General features: G+C 34.4%; 1 protein-coding gene across 1 annotated transcript in view; it reads right to left on the bottom strand.

The window, feature by feature from the left end:
* LOC150102216 (leucine-rich PPR motif-containing protein, mitochondrial-like) overlaps positions 1-21528 on the bottom strand; it is a 394112-nt gene that overhangs the window by 185305 nt on the left and 187279 nt on the right. Inside the window, exon 20 of the mRNA XM_090399109.1 lies at positions 7531-7578. Coding sequence (XP_090255235.1) covers positions 7531-7578 — 48 coding nt within the window. The remainder of the gene's footprint in view (positions 1-7530; positions 7579-21528) is intronic.

Below are 21528 nucleotides of genomic sequence, written 5' to 3'. Positions count from 1 at the left end.
GGAAACTGGATCCCAGTGATGGTGGCCTGGAAAATAGGACAAAAAAATTCAGGAGAAACAGCAGTAAAGAATATAGGAATAAACAAAGATGGGGCAAAAAAGTACCATCCATCCACTAGGAACAGGTGCCTCATATGAAGGGAACTTGCAAAGCTCAGCAGATTACAAGTTTATTTAAGGAACACTTCACTGGGAAAAAAGATGTTATGATACCATTAAATAGACTTTGATTAGACCAATAGAGAATTATAGCTTACAACTTTACTACTCACTAAGATTTTTATTGAAATCAAGGAATCAAAGATATTCAGAGAAGATTTTAATAAGTATGTATGTTCATGTGCGCACGTGTGGGAGGAAAGACTGTTACGTATGAGAACTGATTGGGAGATTAATATTATTATATTGTTGTTTTGTGTTTGTGTATAAATATGTAAAAATACTGTAACAAGCTAACCCATGCTTGGTGAGGTGTGAATCTCATACTAATCATGTTAGTTAATATTGGACTCTAGCAATATGGAATCAATTTTCTTCAGGGTGATCCAGTTTACCCATCACAACAAACCAATCAAAAACACACTTGGTGGTAGTTATATGTACTATAAATGTTTAAGGTATGCCTTTGGTAATTGCATGTTTGGGATGGGTTTAAGTTGACATAGGTGGAAGGCCAGTACTGATAATTTCATGATACTTTTATTTCATTTAATGTCATTCACTTAGCATGAGTTTCAAAATCCCAATGTGGCAATCACAATTACTGATAAAACTTGCAGCACTGTCAATCAGTTTAGATTTTGGAGAGTTTTTGACAATGAGAACAAGCATAATTAAACTTTCCTGAAAAGAAAAGAAATAACTTTTCTGAATTATAAAATAATCATTACAAACAAATGTGATTTGATATACTGTATAACTTACTGCAAAAGTGGGATCTTTTTAAAAGTATGTATTCAATGATCATCATCATTAAATGTCTGTTATACATACATATCCACACATCATCCAAGGTGCACAGGATATTATCATAGTGCTACATAATTAAGGCTGCACTACCACTAGCTTTCAAATTTTCCTACAAATTAATGTGATTGGTCAGAGCTCTGATAAAATCAAATGTTACATCTAGTCTTCTCAGGCACACTAACAGCATCAATCCACTGAGCTCTTGATCATCTTCTGGGTCTTTTTTTCTCCAATCATGATACTGAACACCATTTGCTAACCTTTCCTCTCCACACCCCCTTTAAATAACTGTGCGTGTTGACTTCAGATTTGCTCTAGTATAATCTCACATTCTCGATGCTAATAACATCAATCTTCTTTATCTTCATTTTAAATATGGTTTCAGAATGGATACCATCTAATTTTTCTTTTATATAGGGTTCCTTAGTCTTTGATCAGTTATTTTATTCCTATTAAACACTCAGATCCATAAGTTAAAATTGGTCTGAACACGGCCTTCTTTACTGCTAGTTTTTAATGCTTTTTACTCTCTTAATTCCATACAAATTTATTTAGCTAACTCACCATCAAACTAGCTCATTATCTATTTCTAAATTTGGTTTGCAGCTACTCTAAATCTGTATCTAAACATCTGAAATATTTTATTTATTTCATGGGTCTCCACTGAAAATGAACGATGTTTTCCATGTTTATGCCTATTTTCATTGTATATGCTTTATTGTGGCTGATTTTCATACTAATTTTTTACTAGAGTTACTCAATCAGGTTAAAGAGTTAAAGATCTGCACTGTATTTATTCATTTAGGAGATAACAGCATCATAAAACAAAACAAAACAAAACAAAAAAAAGTTTAACATTTCCAATTTTGACACCGACGATGAGTAATAGTGTGGAGAGGAGAGTGAATCCTTGGCTTACATCTGATTTTATATCAGGCCAAATTCTTATATCTACCAACTTATAACTTAAATATAGCACCTCCATAAAGGTGTGTGTGACTGTATAATGTTTCACTTATATCATAACTGCAGCATTTAAGTCTTTTGTTCTTTCCACCTTATCACATACCTTTTCCAGATCTACAAAACAAAAATCTGAATTAAATACAGATCCAAGTTATATCACCATTTCTCAATTTGTTCTAAATAAAAAATCTTATTTAAAAAAAAATCTGTTTTCTTAATCTTTTCTCAGGTAAAGATTTAAAAAAAAAAAAAAAAAAAAAAATCTGTTTTTTAATCTTTTCATATCTCATACCTGAAGCACTCAGAGGGGAAATTATTCTGTAATTACATTCAGTTTTATTTCACTCTGCAGATGGAATCTATGAGAAACCTATTCCAATCATCCAGAATTTAACCTTTTGACCAAATCTACTGAATTATGTCACAAAATATTTATGCCTACCTTGAGCACTCCTAGATACATTATTACTCAAGCTCATCCACACTTGAGGTTTTGCATGGTTTTTAATTATTTACTACCTCGAGTTGTGATATGCACCTGATTTAAATCCTTTTTAATATTTACTATTACCGTTCTGTTACTGCTGTTCTCATTTGACAATCTGTGAAAAAACTGAATGACAATCTAGATCCAATTTTTATGGCATTGTTATCATCTGATTCCTTTTACATGTACTCTTTCCTTCCATTTACAGACATAGTCAATAGCTTCCAGAACATCTTACCACCTTTCTGATATTTATCTTCTATATTCTAAATGAGTCTAACATTACTTTTTGTTAAGCTGTGTTTATATATAGCTTAGCTTTCTTTCATTTTTCACTTGAAATGTTCTTTTCCAGGACTGCCCCCTCCAAACAAAGATATCACAATCAACAAAGACCATCAATGGACTTGTATTTCTTGTGTGTTCTCTCCACATAAATTTATGCATATTTTTATGTTGGAACAAATTTTCATGTTGTATTCAAAGACTAAATAACATAAAATATATATATTATCATCATCATCATCATCATCAAATTCCTGCCATGTACCCTCAAGGGGTGTACAGGATATGACAGTACTATATGAAAAAATTACATCATTACTAACTTCCTATCTACAATTTTCCTCCAAATCAGTCTGTTACTTGTCAAGACTCCAACATTATCAGATCTTATATTTCTATCGTCTAAGGCACTTTGTACAGCATCAATCCACCTATATCTTGGTCTTCCTCTGGGTCGTTTTCCTGCCAACCTGGCAGAGAACACTTGTTTTGCTAATCTTTCCTCTCCCATTCTATTTAAGTGACCACACCATCTGAGATTAGCTCTGCTAACGCATTCCTGGATGCTGACAATGTCAAGTTCTTTCCTAATATCCTCATTTTTAATATGATATTGCCATTGATGCCATCTGTTCACGCCTCTAATCTTTCTCAGGACTCTCATATCTGCGGTCTCTGGTCTTTGGTCAAGTGTTTTACTTCTGAACCAGCTCTCAGATCCATAAGTTAAAATTGGTTTGAACACTGTCTTGTATACAGCTAATTTGGTGTTCCGACTAATTTCTTTCTTACTCCATATGAATTTATTCAATTGACTTCCCACGATACCAGCTTTGCTGATTCTGTTGTCTATTTCTATATTTAGTTTACCATCTTCAGTAAAAATTGTGCCTAAGTAGCTGAAATGTTTTACTTGTTCCACAGGTTCTCCATTTACAACACAGTTGACATTTTCAATGATTCTGCCTATTTTCATTGTCTTTGTCTTTTTATTGCTGACCTTCATACCATATCTATTACAACAGCTATTCAATTTAGTCAGAGAATCTTGCAGACTTATAGCTGATTTATTAAGAAGTATAACATCATCTGCATAAAGCAAAGAGCTGACATTAACATTTCCAATTTTGATATCAGGTTTAATACCACATTCCTTCATAATGTGATCCATATAGATAATGAATAACAGAGGGGATAATGTACATCCTTGTCTCACACCAGATTTAACATTAAACCATCTTCCTGTACTTCCTTCAATTCTAACTGCTGACTCACAACTCAAATAAAGACTAAGTATTGCTTGATATAATGCCCCATTGACAACATATAACTGCAGCGTATTGAATAGCTTCTCTCTTGGCACCTTGTCATATGCCTTTTCCAAATCGACAAAACTTAAAAACAGATCTTTGTTATATTCCCATGCTTTCTCGACTATTTGTAGTAAAGTGAAGATCTGATCCTGACAGCCTCTATTTGGCCTGAATCCAGCTTGTTCTTCACCAAGCTTTTCTTCCACAATTCTTCTCAACCGTTTCTCAAGTATACTTGCATAGATCTTGCCAGGAACACTCAGTAGGGAAATACCTCTGTAATTCTCACATTCAGTTTTATTTCCCTTTTTATATATGGGTACTATGAGAGCTCTACTCCAATCATCGGGAATTCGTCCCTCTGCCCAGGCTTTCTGAACTATGCAGTGCAGCCACTGTAAGACTCTCACACCACCATACTTCAGCATTTGTGGTCGAATATCATCTACTCCTGCTGCCTTTCCACATTTCAAGCCTTTGATGGCTTTTTCTACTTCAAGTATGGATATGTATTCCTGACTGCATGCCTGGTCAGTGTTTTTTATCACTGTGCTGTCATCACTGCTTTCATTTAGCAGTTTTTCAAAGTAATTACTCCATACTTCAAGGATATCTTTTTCTCCTGTTTTCATTTCACCTTTATCATCTTTAATTCCTTTTACAGCACTCTTTCCTCCATTCCCAAGCTTCTTCAACAACCTTCAGAATATTTTGCCACCTTCTTGATATTTATTTTCTATATTCTTGCCAAAGTCCTCCCATGACTTTTGTTTAGCTAGTTTTACACACTGTTTAGCTTTCTTACATTTGTCTCTGTATTCTGTAAGAGTAAAAGCTTACTTATTTGCCAGGAACTTTTGATATGCTTTCTTCTTTTCCTTCACTGCCTCTTTAACTTCCTGTGTCCACCAGGGAGTTCTGATTTTTTTATCCTTGCACACAACCTCACCACATGCCTCTCTGGCAGAATCAATCACTGTTTCCTTCAGAGTTTGCCACTGAATCTCCAAGGTTTACTTCCTGTTCTCAAACTCTTTCATTTTCTTTTCAATAATATTTCTGTATTTTAGTCTACAGTTCACATCTGAGAGCTGCTCAACTTTTATTCGCTTTAAAACTTTCTTACATGTTATTCTTTTCAATATAAAATTCAATTTTATCCTGCTCAAGACTAAATAGTGATCACTTCCAATTTCAAATCCTCTGTACACTCTGGTGTCCTGCACCAGGGAGAAAACATCACTATCAACAATAACATAGTCAATGAGACTTTTCTTATTCCTAGCCTCTTCTCTCCATGTGAATTTGTGCACATTTTTATGTTGGAACATGGTGTTAGTAATAACCAGTCCATGTCCTGAGCAGAAATCCAACAGATATTTGCCATTATTATTAGCTTTGCTCTTTTCTCCAAATTTTCCCAAAATATTTTTGTATGTCTCACAATCATTCCCTACTCTGCTATTTAGATCCCCAACAAGGACCAACTTTTCCTTTTTCATTGTGTCAGTTGCTTTTTCTAAAGCCTCAAAAAATTCCTCCACTTCTACCTTAGTAGAACCTTCTGTGGGACCATAGGCACAAATAAGTCTCATTGTCCAGTTCCCCATTCTCATATTTGCCCACATTACTCTACTTGAGACTGACTGCCATTCAAGAAGATTAGCCTCGTATTTTGTGTTGAATACTATGGCTACTCCTTTTCCTTGATTGTCATTGCCTGAATATAACATTTTGTATTTATTGCTCAGAAAGATCTCACCAGTTTTGGTCTTTTTTGTTTCAGTCACCCCTATTATGTCGATCTGGTACTTATCTAATTCCTCAGCTAGCTCCATTTCTTTGCCATTCAGGCTTCTTACGTTGATAGTACCAATCTTTAACTCTGGTGATGTTGAGTTGGGGTTTGTTTTCAGATTTGTTCCAGTAGCTGACTTTTCGCTGTTCGCCCTGGTTCCCTGGCAAAAACAACGGGGGCCTTGTTTAACCGGGCGATGCCCCAGCCGGCATGAAAAATTGTCATGTTGTACCATCATTTTTTATTTTGGTTTAACCAATAAGAATACAATTTGGTCGGCTAAATCCCAAATTGCCAGCCCATCCTCGTTCGTTCAGTATCAAAGTTATTATTGATTATTAAATATATGTACTTTGCAACATTTTAAGATTATATGATAACAGATTTCTTGTTTACAAGATAACTTTATCTCAAACAGTGATTTCATTATTTACTTTATATTAAATTAATGAAGGCCAAAAAATCACATACTATTCTAATAAGGTAAATCAAAAGATTTCACATATTAAATGGATAATTATATTGATATCTAGGCTTCAGTGCAATGAAGCTCATATTATAGCTCAATGGAATGAAATGAAAGAAAGAGAGATTTAATGATTTCAATATTTTGCTTCTGCCACAGACAGAGGCAAAATTTTGGCAACACATAGAAAGCATGTAAATGGTAACTCTTACTGATAGGTAGGAGGTTTAAGAATTGTTTCCCATTCATGGGAAGTTTCATACACGTATATATATTGAGGTCTAGTTAGTTTTTCAGATCTGCTGCTGCTGTTTCAAAAAAAAGTCTTTCATGTTTGTATTTATTGTGGTGAACATAGTTATTTACCTCCTCATCTGATTCTGCACAGAGTGTTCATAATATGAAAAGCAGCAAGAATGAGGAACTTTGTATATATCTAGAACTGAGAGGAGGGAACTAGTGTAATTTTTCACTTGGTTATAAATTAAATTTGTCAAGAAATTATATTCTTGTTTATTTCATTATCCAAGTGCAAGCAAAAAAATCTGTGCATGAAGTATCGTTGTGACTAAGGCTACTTGTATAGAGAAACTATAATGACTTCACATCAATTGTCTTAATATCTTGTAATGTAAAACACACATTCTTTTGGAAACATGAAAGTTGGAACCAATCTGGGTAGAGGTCTTGTCCAAAATGAATAGCAATCATACATATCTGAAAGGATGTGTGCTTTGTATTATGGAATACAGGCAATAGTCATAAAGATACTTCAAGTGTACTTTGTTTGCTTACACTTGGATAAAGGATTAAAACAAGAATATAATTTCTTGGCAAGTTAATTTGAGGGAACTGGTATTAAGAAGAGTAGATAAAGGCAACCAGCTTTATATGAAGTTTGAATGCTGTGCAGAAATTATATTTCTTTAAAGTTCTAGTTATTTCTTCCTGAGGTGTTCCCTCAATACAGGGAATAGTAATTATCAATGTATCTTAGGCAGATAAAAGGCTTAAGAGTAGCAGTGTTGAGAGCATGTCGTTTAAAGCATTCCATATAATGAGCTTACTGTTTGTATCTGGAAATAATGGAATCATCAAATTTATGTTTTAATTGTTAGTGCTGTATTCATTTCATTAAACTATAATATGATATTCAGTGAATATAGATAAATGTACTTAGTGTCAAACACTATTTTATATTTACAGCTTTTATGTGCAAGCAATATGAAAAGTAAGAACTGCTTACTTTTAATTCTATTAGATGGGTCTCTAATTCGCTAGTAGTCATCTCTCTCTGGAAGGAACAGAAGAATATTATACATCAGATTGCAAATGTTATTATTAAAAAATAACTGTTTTATACAATATAAAGTGCAGATTTAATGACTGGATGGGTTAAGTCATTGCTTCACTACTGAGAAGCTCATCATCACATTAATGATATATATATATATATATATATATATCCTCAAGGGGGGGGGGGCAGATATGATAGTACTACATGAAAAATTACATCATTACTAACTTCCTATCTACAATTTTCCTCCAAATCAGTCTGTTACCTGTCAAGACTCCATTATCAGATCTTATATTTCTATTTGAGCTAATCTGAGCAGTGCACAACTGCTCACATTAGCACAAGACCGCAGTTTGTTCGCCAAGATGGTCGCTGACCTTCGATAGAAGATAGCACAATAAGAAGAAGATATTTCTATCTTCTAAGGCACTTTTTACTGTATCAATCCACCTATAACTTGGTCTTCCTCTGGGTCTTTTTCCTGCTAACCTGGCAGAGAAAAAGCAAATTGTTAGGTAATCTTTCCTCTCCCATTCTGTTTAAGTGACCATACCACCTGAGATTAGCTCTGCTAATGCATTCCTGGATGCTGATAATGTTAAGTTCTTTCCTAATATCCTCATTTTTTAATATGATATTGCCATTGATGCCATCTGTTCATGCTCCTAATCTTTCTCAGGGTTCTCATATCTGTGGTCTTTAGTCATTGGGCAAGTGTTTTACTTCTGATCCAGCTCTCAGATCCATAAGTTAAAACTGGCTTGAACACCGTCTTGTATACAGCCAATTTAGTGTTTTGGCTAATTTCTCTCTTCTTCTTTTCAGCCATTTTCTGTCCACTGCTGGATGAAGGCTGCCTCCAGTTCTTTCCACCTTTCTCTGTTCTTGGCAATGGTTGACCAATTTTCCCCAACAAAATTTGACAATTCATCACTCCACCTTCTTTTAGGACATCCTCAGCCTCGTTTTCCTTCTTTAGGAATCCAGTTCATTAGTATGGTGGTCCATCGCTCATCTTCTCTTCTGGATAGATGTCCAGCCCATTTCCATTATAGTCGTTTGTGGTGAAGAATGATGCGAGTCTGGCTTCTTCCAGGTGTTTCGTTTCTTATCTTTTAATGTGATGCCTAGCATCAACCTCTCCATTTTTCTTCGAGTTGTTCATTTATTTGCCAGTGCTTTTGTTAATGACCAAGTTTCACAATCATATGAGATGACTGGAAGTATACACTGGTTAAATGTCTTCCTTTTTAAACAGTGAGACATCATTGTTTTGAAAAATGTTTTTCAATTTTCTGAATGCACTCCAGCCAAGTTGAACTTTCCTATTTATTTCCTTTTGGAGTCCACAGTTTAGATCAATGAGATAACCTAAGTATAATAAATTTAGCTTAATCCTTTATCCAAGTGTAAGCAAACAAAATTTGCGCATAAAGTATCTTCAGGACTGAAGCAACTCATGGTAAACGTGGACTAAGCTCTCATTACTCCTTGTCCCAGTATCTCCCATAATGCAAAGCACATCTCCTTGTGGACATGTATAATGCTATGCATTAAGGGAAGGGCCACTACCCAGATTGGTTTTGACCTTTATTGAGGTCTCGTCAGTGGGAGCCAGACTCAGAAGTGGTGATACTAAGGCAGAAGCAATGGAGAAGTCATATTTACCTATATGAGTTGCCAAAAGGTGAACCATCTTATTATTAAATTACTCTGGATTTAGAGAAAGATGTTGGAAGTTTTCTTCCACTTGGTTAGACTATAATAAATTTAGCTTAATCCTTTATCCAAGTGTAAGCAAACAAAGTTTGCACCCGAAGTATCTTCAGGACTGAGGCAACTCATGGTAAAGGTGGACCAAGCTCTCATCACTCCTCGTCTCGGTATCTCCCATAATGTGAAGCACATCTCCTTGCACACATGTATAATGCTATGCATTAAGGGAAGAGCCACTACCTAGACCGGTTTCAACCTTTATTGAGGTCTCGTCAGTGGAAGCCAGACCCAGAAGTGGTGATACTAAGGCAGAAGCAATGGAGGCACTTAGATAAAGGATTCAACTAAATTTATTATAGTCTAACCAAGTGGAAAAAAACTTCAAATATCTTTCTCTAAATTCAGAGTAATTTAATAATAAGGTGGTACACCTTTTGGCAACTTGTATAGGTAAATATGACTTCTCCATTGCTTCTGCCTTAGTATCACCACTTCTGGGTCTGGCTTCCACTGACGAGACCTCAATAAAGGTCGAAACCAATCTGGATAGTGGCCCTTCCCTTAATGCATAGCATTATACATGTCCACAAGGAGATGTGCTTCGCATTATGAGACGAGATACTGAGACGAGGAGTGATGAGAGCTTGGTCCACCTTTACCATGAGTTGCCTCAGTCCTGCTTACACTTTATCCAAGTGTAAGCAAACCAAGAGGAAAAAAACTTCCAACATGACCTAAGTATGTATATGACTCTTTCCAAGAAATGTTTTCTATTATTATGTTTTTTTGGTGATACAAAATGATTAAACATGATTTTAGTTTTTTCTCTGTTTATCTTTAGACCGACTTTTCTGCTTTCATGATATAGGTCTTCTGGGGTGTTTGCAAAAATTATGATATCATCTGCATATTCAAGATACCAAGAAATTTTATATAAACTTGGTATCTTGAATACATAACATACCCAAGTTAAAAAACTTTCTATCATCTGCATTTCTTAAGTGTGTTAAGTTTTTGTTATTAATTTTTTATACCAAGGTTTGTCCAGTTTATATTATTAAATAATTCTTGAAGGACCGTAAAGAATTTGAGTAATAGAGAGTCTCCTTGTCAGGCACCTTTTTCAATTGATATTTTATTGCTACTCATGTGAAGTTGGATTGTTGCAGTGAGGTACACTGCCTGGAGGTGGTCCATATATTCTACAGGAACTCCCTGATTCTGGAGTGCTTTGATTATTGCATTAGATTTGATGGAATCAAATGCTTTTTCATATTCAATGAAGGCTAAACAGAGAGGCAATTAGTTTTCTTCTGCTTTTTTCTATTATTTGTTTTACTGCCTGAATGTGATCAATTGTGTTAAAGCCTTTATGAAATGTTGTTTGTTCTACTGGTTGATTTGAGTCTAGAAGAGGTGTTAACCTTTTTATTACTTTTGTGAGAATTTTGTACAGATTAGAGAAAATACTAATTGGTCTATAGTTCTTTACTTCTTCTTTGTCCAATTTTTTAAATAACAGTATCAGAGTAGCATTTTTCCAATTTTCTGGTATCTTCCCCCTCTTCTAGGGATAGATTTAGTAAGCATGTGACATGTGGAATTATACTGCTTCCTCCCCATTTAACTAACTCTATGTGAATTATGTCATATTCTCTCTTATTCCATATAAATTTATTCAGTTGACTTCCTACCATACCAGCTTTGTTGATTCTGTTGTCTATTTCCATATTTAATTTACCAACTTCACTAAAAATCGTGCCTGAAATGTTTTACTTGTTCTATAGGTTCTCCATTCACAATGCAGTTGATATTTTCAATGCTTCTGCCTAATTTCATTGTCTTTGCCTTGTTATTGCTGACCTTCATACCATATCTATTACAACAGTTATTCAATTTAGTCGGGGAATCTTGCAGACTTGTAGCGGATTTATTTAGAAGTACAACATCATCCGCATAAAGCAAGGAGCTGACATTAACATCTCCAATTTTGATATCATGTTTAATATCACTTTCCTTCATAATGTGACCCATATAGATAATGAATAACAGAGGGGATAATGTACTTCCTTGTCTGACACCAAATTTAACATTAAACCATCTTCCTCTACTTCCTTCAATTCTAAGTGCTGACTTACAACTCAAATAAAGACTAAGTATATAATGCTGCATCGATATAACTTGATATAATGCCACACTGACACCATATAACTGTAGCATTTCTAATAGCTTCTCTCTTGGTACTTGTCATATGCTTTTCCCAGATCGACGAAACTTAAATACAGGTCTTTTTTATATTCGCATGATTTCTCAACTATCTGTCGTAAAGTGAAAATCTGATCCCGACAGCCTCTATTTGTCTTAAATCCAGCTTGTTCTTCACCAAGCTTCTCTTCTACAATCCTCATCAACCGTTTCTTAAGTATACTTGCATATATCTTACCAGGAAACTCAATAGTAATTCTCATCTGTAATCTCACATTCAGTTTTATTTTCCTTTTTATATATGGGTACTATGAGAGCTCTACCCCAATCATCTGGAATTCGTCCCTATCTGGAACTATGCAGTGATGCGACTTTTATACCACCATACTTCAACTCACCACATGCGTTTCTGGTCGAATATCATCTACTTCTGAAGCCTTTCTACATTTCAAGCCTTCGATGGCTTTTTCTACTTCATGTATGGATATATATTCCTGACTGCATGCCTGGTTAGTGTTTTTTACCACTGTGCTGTCATCGCTGCTTGTTTCATTTAGCAATTTTTCAAAGTAATTACTCCATACTTCAAGGATATCTTTTTCTCCTGTTTTCATGTCACCTTTATCATCTCTAATTCCTTTTACAGCATCCTTTCTTCCATTTCTGAGCTTCTTCAACAACCTCCAGGATATCTTCCTACCTGCTTGATATTTATTTTGTATGTTCTTACCAAAGTCCTCCCATGACTTTTGTTTAGCTAGTTTTGCACAGTGTTTAGCTTTCTTACATTTGTCTCTGTATTCTCTAAGAGCACAAGCTAACTTATTTGCCAAGAAATTTTGATATGCTTTCTTCTTTTCCTTCACTGCCTCTTTAATTTCCTGTGTCCACCATGGAGTTCTGATTTTTCTATCCTTGCAGAAAACTCACCACATGCGTCTCTGGCTGAATCAATCAGGGTTTGCTTCAAGGCTTGCAACTGAATCTCCAAGGTTTGGTTCCTGTTCTCAAACTCTTTCATTTTTTCTTCAATAATCTTTGTGTATTTTAGTCTACAGTTCACATCTGAGAGCTGCTGAACTTTCATTCACTTTAAATTTTCTTACATGTTATTCTTTTCAATATGAAATTCACAATTTAGTCTTGAGCAGGATAAAATTGATCACTTCCAATTTCAAATCCTCTGTACACTCTGGTGTCCTGCACCAGGCAGAAAACATCACTATCAACAATAACATAGTCAATGAGACTTTTCTTATTCCTAGCCTCTTCTCTCCATGTGAATTTGTGCACATTTTTATGTTGGAACATTGTGTTAGTAATAACTACTCCATATCCTGAACAGAAATCCAACAGGTATTTGCCATTATTATTAGCTTTGTTCTTTTCTACAAATTTTCCCAAAATATTTTTGTATGTTTGACAATCATTTCCTACTCTGCTAGTTCGATCCCCAACAAGGACCAACTTTTCCTTTTTCATTGTGTCAGTTGCTTTCTCTAAAGCAACTTCTACCTTAGTAGAACTTTCCGTTTGACCATAAGCACAAATAAGTCTCATTGTCCAATTCCCCATTCTGATATTTGCCCACATCACTCTACTTGAGACTGCCTGCCATTCAAGAAGATTAGCGCCATATTTAGTGTTGAATGCTATGGCTACTCCTTTTTCTTGATTGTGATTGCCTGAATATAACATTTTGTATTTATTGCTCAGAAAGATCTCACCAGTTTGTCTTTTTTTGTTTCAGTCACCCCTATTATGTCGATATGGTACTTATCCAATTCCTCAGCTAGCTTCATTTCTTTGCCATTCAGGCTTCTTATGTTGATAGTATTGATCTAGAACTCTGGCGGTATTGAGTTGGGGTGGGTTTTAGGATTTGTTCCAGTAGCTGACTTTTCGCTGTTGTCCTGGTTCCCTGGCAATGCCCAAGCCGACATGAAATTCTGTCATGTTGTACCATCATTTTTTATTTTGGTTTAAGCCAATAAGAATACAATTTGGTTGGCTAAATCCCAAATTGCCAGCCTATCCTCATTCATTCAGTATCCATGTAGATATCTAACAGGAAGCACCATGAGAAGGTAAAGATTGGACGTTAGGTCAGAAGCCGTGATCGGTTCTCCACATTCCTTTAAAGGCTATGTGGAGGTCTCCTCTCAGGCATACAGATTTGACCCTTAATCACCCCCCCCTACTGAGAAGCTGAGAATTTGAATCCCATCCTGATAATTTACAAAACTATTATTTTTGTAAATTCATTACCATTATAAGGAACTTATTAGGTTCTTCAAACAGTAGTAACATCATTTTCATTGTGTCATGTAACACTGCAACTACTTAGCTTACCCAAGGCCTGAGGAACAATCATATCCATGCCAAAGTTGACTCTCCAGAGCAGGGTTTCTATTTAACTAATGGTACTACACCTCAGGCTTTCAACCAAAATAGATGAGGATGCCAAAAAGATAGGTTCAAGAATTGTAAACTGTATTACATGTTAATCACTTTTCAGAATCATTATTTCAAGTATATGAGGTGCAGTTTCTTCTCATGCTGCGTTCATTTTCTGGATGAAATGAACTGAATTCTTTATGTAACAGTCAGGGTCCTGACCTGATGTGATGCCCTAAATGACCAACAAGATGTTTTGAATGAAGTTGAAGAGCTGATGCCATCCATGAGCAGACAGTTCTTGTGTATCTTTGAAAAGCTATATGGTCGTGGAGGAATAGAATGCAGGGCAGCCAGTTTGAGATATTGTTAAAGCAAGTCAATAGTTTTCTCATGGAGTGGTTCAAGCTGGATCATGATCCAGGATTGAGTAGGTTGAAGAGACAGAGTACTAAGTGATTAATTGCTAAATTGTCCTAAAAAGATGCAGGAATAATATTATTCCAAAGTTTCTGTGCATCAAGGAATATGTTTGCAGACCAGGAAAAGTGAATTTATCATTAGGCTTATTTAGCAGTGGTCTGTAATATTAGCCACACTAGGTTTAGTAAATTAGACTCCATATGCCTTGATTTGCATTTCATTCTTGCTAACAAATTAGATGCTAGTTCTTGGAATAATATTAGCAATATGATTCACCATTCATTTCAGTATTGTTATATATGTTGCACAAATCACATGAAGAAATTTGATTCGTTATTCCATTCTCAGTCAAAATTTTCCTTACCTTCAGATAAAACAGTTATTAACTTTCTGACCACTGCATCTCATTCAGAGGAATCTATTATTTAAATCTTTGTTAACTTCACTGTGACTGCTAATCATATTCTGAAGTTGATTGTTTTTATGCAGTGTTGAAAAATGCATTTGTCACTTCAACCACCATTTGATTCTACCAATTTTATCAGACTGAATGCCTTTGCTCTTCTCCTTTCTCCATCAATAGCAAAACTAACATATCCATTTCAGAAAGAAAAGCTCTTCTGCCTCTTAGGAAGAAATATCATCATTTAAAAAACAGACACAGGAAATGTTACTGTAGTTATGAACACTGAGGATTATAGTTAAAAAATATCCCGTTTACCAACTCTTCAACCTACCCAACCCAAGATCATGTTCTTACTTGGAGAAAAACAAGTTTACTTAAGAATACCTAGACTGGGCACCGGACTTACTATGAAAACTCAGATTACTACATCCTATTCCTCCAAGACTGTATGGTTTTTCTAAAGATACAAAAGCATGGTGTCCCTTAACACCAATGGCATCAAGTCTAATTTATGATTTACTGAAATATCTTGCTGATCTTTTAGGACATCACACCAGGGTACTCTGATTCTTACATCAAGAATTCAGCTTATTCCATCCAGAAATTGTCTAATTTAGACACAATCTTCTGACATCCTAATAAGTCTTGACAAAATATCTTTCTTTACTCCCAGTGGATGACATTTTAGACTTTACTGGCAATCTCTTTCACACAGATATCACCAACCTGTTTGAACACTGCCCCTGATCCAACTTCCTTCAGTGGAATATTTTTTATAGAGGTGTTTTTAATTGAAGGTGAGTCAGCCAGTCTCATACCATGGTGGAAGAATTTTTCTTCCTAGAGACTGCGTTTTTTTTTTTTTTATCCTGGATGATAGACAAACCAGCCAGAAACTATATGAAACTGACAGATATAGCAAACTATGCATATAGGATTAACTGCCCTAGCAGATCAACCTTAGTTAACAATAATTAGGTTTCTATCTTCCTAGGTTCCACAAAAATTCATCAAAAACAATTAAATGAAAGACAGTTTACTGAATGACAACTGATCGAAAAAGCAATTTGTTAAATAAACAATTAATAAAACAACAATTTAACAAGTAGCAATTCATTGAAAAGGTATTTCATTGAATAAATAATTAATCAAACAACAAATGACCATACAATAATTCATTGCAAAAGCAACTGAAAATAATTCACTGATAATTTTTTGATCAATCCCTTTCATAATTCATTGAAAGAGTAATTTTCTTATGAATTTTTTTAAAAAAAATTGAATAACGATATCTAATACTGCCCAAGATGCAGACAATCTAAGAAGGTAGTCCTTAAGACTTGTAATAATTATTTTGCTGTATTTTAGAATATTATTCTGTAAGCATTGATCCCATACACAAGTACTCCATACACAGTACTGATGTGATTATAGGTCAAGAGACCTATAATCACATCAGTACTGTGTGTGGAGTACAGATGACGACTAAGAAGTTTATTGATTTTAAGTGCTGAAAGTTGTAACTGTTTGGGAATACTTCATGGGAAGGCTGTTTCAGAGGACAGAGGTGGACAAAGAGGAGAAGCAAATTCAGCATGTTTGCAGATACACAGTAAAGGGATGCTGAACAGCTGCTGCTCTTGTGTAACTGAAAGTGAAGGAACGATAGTTTGATAGCTTTATGACCATATATAAACACAGATACTTCCACAGTCACTGCTCCAGTGAATGTGGAAGTATCTGTAGAATACACAATGCTGAAACATTGAGTCTGTGAGGTAGAGATTGAAGGTGAATCTGTAAGAGAGGGATCATCAATGAGCCTAACTGCTCACCTGTGGACAGCTCAAGGATTTTAAGGAAATTTCAGATGCACCACCCCAAACGTGTGAGTATTCTAAGCATAGGCAGATTTCGGATTTGTATATAGTTAGGAGTTAGATTGGTGTAAAATAGCCTTTTGAATGAAAGAGAATGCCTAGTTTCTTGAATGCAGAGGAGGCTATTGATGTGATGTGTTTACACCAGGAGAGACTGCAGATGAATGTTATTCCAAGTAGATCTATCTTGTCAGGTGATTTGTGTGTTACTGAGGATAAAAGTAGATGAGCTGATATCTCTTTTGTAAGAGAAAAGGACTGTGTTTTGGTGGCAGTGAACATGAAAAGGTTGTCTATACCCCATAGAATAATGAAGATCAATGTTTAAGGCACTTTTTGTAGATGATCTTGTAGCCTGGGGGTGTCAGAGTATGGGTTTGTCAATTACCACATGTATTACCACTGCATTTGTTCATCCAGTGAAGAGGTAGTAGTGAGCATAATGTTGCATACACCAGGTTGATAGCTTTCAGCAAAAATGCCACTCATTAATTGAAAAATCTGTTCAACAACAGTCACTCACACTACTATCTGCATTCAGTAGAGTTATTCTTTCATATTCATTCTTTCTTCTACTTGTAGCATAAGGATAGAATTCTTTTGGTTGTCTTTAGCTTGCAGAGCCAGTTTCTTTTCATACTCAGACATAGCCATACAACAGTTGTGACTCTTCTGGCCAACTGCTTATAATTTTCATAACCGACATTATCCTTATGTACACAGTATTCCTTTCACATCAACTTTTTCTTAAGAATTTCTTGCTTAATTTTTTTTATGTTGCTCCTGCTCATGAAAAGTTATTTGTAAACCTATAATAGTAGATTTTTTTTATTTACCATAGACAGATTCAGGATCCCTCCCCCCTTATTTTTATCAATTTTTATATATATATATATATATATATATATATATATATATATATATATATATATATATATATTTAGATTACAAATTAGATTACACATCCATTTCACTCCTACCCTATTTCTTTGTAAATTCTGGGCACCCATTCTGAAATTGCATTAAGTACTTTTTAAATACTTCCCATGCACTGTCAATATCCTTTCCATCAAATAGCTGATACCATGGTGAAGAACCCAGCATATTTTTCAGTTGGTCATAATTTCCTGCTTTATAGTTCAGCCTGTAACCTTTTCTCAATGGAACATTCATAAACTTAGCCACTTCCCAGTGAGTACGATATGATCACTGTCACCAACTGGAGGCTTCATATTCAAATATGAAGCATAAAAAAATGAAACTGGCAAACATGCCCAGATGATAACCACTCCTAAATTTCCAGAATACAATGTTTTAGGAACACTTGCAAGGTATACTAATATCTTTTCTTCCATATTAGTTTCCTATATATAGTTATATATAGTTAAAATACAGCCATGATAAAATTTTGTGCTTTGCATAATGAAGAATTGACTGTTCTCTCATCCTTCCTTTCTTTTATCACCCTTTATCATATAACCTGTTCTGAACTCAAGTGATGAAAAGAAATAAGGCATGAAATTATTGTGAATGTCAGGTTACTTTGGCCATTTCTGCAAATTGCCAGATTCACTGGTACTTTGTTTTTAAAAAAAATCTAGCCACCTTAGGATTTTTCATGGATCAAAACATGAGCAGTATTTTGCCTTTTATCACATAATGACATACTCTGCCATTAACCCTTTCATAGCAATTGGAATTATTAATGGATTAACTATAATGGAGTAATCTTCGTGTCCAAAATTTTCAAGTACTGAAAAAAAAAAAGGAGAAAAAAATGTTATATATACTTTTCAAAATGGAAACATTTTATTTATTTCCGTGTACTCATATATATACGTGGGCTGTTCAATAAGTAATAAGACTAATTTTACTGTGGCAAAACCACTCATCAGAATATTAATTTCTGTGGAATAAAGAAACATTGCTGTATGTATTAACAAAAGAGGTTGATAGATGGCGTATATGGGCTGATGTGCCAGAGTGTCACGTGACTAGACGCAACTGCTCATCGGAGCGCCTACGAGGTGCGACCAGTCTTCAAAGCATGTGTAAAAGCTGTGGAGGCGGTTTTGAAAGAACTCTCAAAAAACGGACTCTGACATGTATTTAAGAAGTGGACGCAACGTTGGGACAAATGCATCGCGTCTCACAGTAGTTACTTTGAAAAAGACCATGTAAATGATGACGATTAAAGGTAATCTGTTTTCTGTATAAATATAGTCATTACTTATTGAACAGCCTATGTACATATAAGGAATACACGTAGAGGCTTTGATATGTATAAGAGGAAAAGTAAACAAAAACATGTTAGCTTCAAAAGCATCACAGTTAATCTAATATAAACTGAAGTAATTGTTGATAAACAGACATTTCATGATGCCTTATAATTCATTATTCAAGTGTTCATTCAATGAATTGTGATCTTTCAAATGATTTTCCTTTCAATAAATTGTTTTTTGACTGTTTATTCTATTTATTGTATTTTCAATGAATTGTCTTTCAGTAAATTGTCATTCGATAAACAGTCTTTCAGTGAATTTTCTGCACATTGAAGCTTAGTTATTTAGCTGTGGCAGGCCATTGTACTAGTTAGGTGCAATGGCCTGCCACAGCTAAATAACTAAGCTTCAGTGTGCAGAAAATTCACTGAAAGACTGTTTATCGAATGACAATTTACTGAAAGACAATTCATTGAAAATACAATAAATAGAATAAACAGTCAAAAAACAATTTATTGAAAGGAAAATCATTTGAAAGATCACAATTCATTGAATGAACACTTGAATAATGAATTATAAGGCATCATGAAATGTCTGTTTATCAACAATTACTTCAGTTTATATTAGATTAACTGTGATGCTTTTGAAGCTAACATGTTTTTGTTTACTTTTCCTCTTATACATATCAAAGCCTCCACGTGTATTCCTTTATATGTACATAGGCTGTTCAATAAGTAATAAGACTATATTTATACAGAAAACAGATTACCTTTAATCGTCATCATTTACATGGTCTTTTTCAAAGTGGTTACTAAGAGATAAGATTGTGTGTGTGTGCACGCGCGCATATAGATAGACAGATAACATAAATCCTTAATTAGAAGACATTCACTTGGATTAATTATCTGGGGTTCTCTTAGTAGATAGGGCATGTAGTGACTAAAAATAATAATGATAAGTTGCTAATTAATGATATTTGGGCTACAACCTTGACATTCTTAAATTCAGTGATGAAGATAGAATGAGGACAATTCTGAAAGTAATGCCAGAATGCACAAGCGCTTGAAGTGCGAGTCACCTTGTAACATGTCATCTTGTTCTGTTGCATCACTCCCACTACATTTTAGTATGGTCAAAGTAGCATTCATGTTATTACACACACATGCCAGCAAGCTTGTATGTTTGCCAGTGTTTATAGCAGCATGGAGTATTTGAATTTTGAAGCACAAATGTGTGAAATTTACTGCTGATTATAAGGTTTTTATCTATACATCATTGGGCATGAAGAACAAGAAAAAGCAATGGCAGAGTTGACCTTAATGATTGATCATGAAGTTGGGCAGCCAAAACAAAAAAAAAAACAACAACAAATAATGATTTCTATTAGCAAAACAACCTTGAGAATGTTGAAACAATAATTAATCATGTTTGTGTGAAAGAACAACAAATTGTTTTGTAAAATGAGAAGCAAAGCCACAACAGATGAGTGAGTTTGCTTCAATGACTATCAAAGAATTCTTGTTTTTAGAGAACTTGTGCCATAGTTTTACATACACGAAAACACAAGGTAAAAAGTATTATTTATTAAATAGATGTTTGTCTGTTAATTTCAGACTGAAATATGTAGCAGTATATTTAATAAATAATACTTTTTACCTTGTGTTTTTGTGTATTACTGTATAGACTATCAAAAAAATTGGATTTGCCATTATGGAATCATTTCTATATTTACTATATTTCTTTACAAATGTGCAATCTTTTCTTCTTCATACTTCAACATAATAATATTATTATTATTATTTTCTTGTTCAATGGACATGATCTTTTCAGAACCAAATTTTACTCACAATGGTCTTCCTTTCTAGGATTTTTTTAAAATTATTATTATTATTATTATTTTTTTGAAGGTCCCTTTTATTCTGTCCTGCCATTAATAACCTATAATTATATCATAAAAGGACTAATGCACAGTCTAATATTTCTATTTAAAAATTACAGCTACACTACATACACTGTAAGGATCTACATCAATGCTGCTTAGTAGTTCAGCCTCTGAAACATAATTGATAGCTAGCATTTCTGATGGCAGGTAGAGAGGTTAAACTAGACACTTTAAACATTTATGAACTGATTACTTATAAGAAGTTTAAATGTTGCACAACTCTCAGTTAAACAGTGCTACAGACAGCTCAGTCAAGATAATTTAAACAGTAATGTAGTTCAAAATCTAAAAAAAATGTTTTGATCACTATGTTAGTATGACACAAATAAAGCAAGGGTGCTTTATCATACTTTCAAAGTTTCAGAACAGCAATTCCTAAGCCATTCAAAGCAAATTATTTGTCATTTTTGGTTAGTTTCCTCTCATCAAACATTTAATTTATCAGAAAAGAATAATAATTAATAATAAAAAAACTGAAATAAAACATTTTATGTGAATTTATTTCATGTGCAAATTAAAGAAAGCATTAAATACGGAATATGTACAAAAAGCACAACTGTATAAAATATTAAGTATTATATATTAAGCAGGCTTGGTTGGACGAGTGTATTCTTCAATAATGGGGTGAGGATTCAAATCCAGCAATGGGCATGGCTGTTTCTGAATATCTTTAAGCAGCAGATAATTTCATACTCTCCAGTATGAAAACACCAGCCTGCCAAATGAAGGTCTGAAGTGGCTTAAAAATTCACATAC

This window comes from Typopeltis vanoorti, chromosome 10 (assembly GCF_054136105.1).
Source record: "Typopeltis vanoorti isolate ZY-2024b chromosome 10, IOZ_Tvanoo_1.0, whole genome shotgun sequence".
Classification (NCBI taxonomy): Eukaryota; Metazoa; Arthropoda; class Arachnida; order Uropygi; family Thelyphonidae; genus Typopeltis; species Typopeltis vanoorti.
The sequence above is the reverse complement of the archived record's forward strand: the minus strand, read 5'-3'. Positions and strand labels throughout refer to the sequence as shown.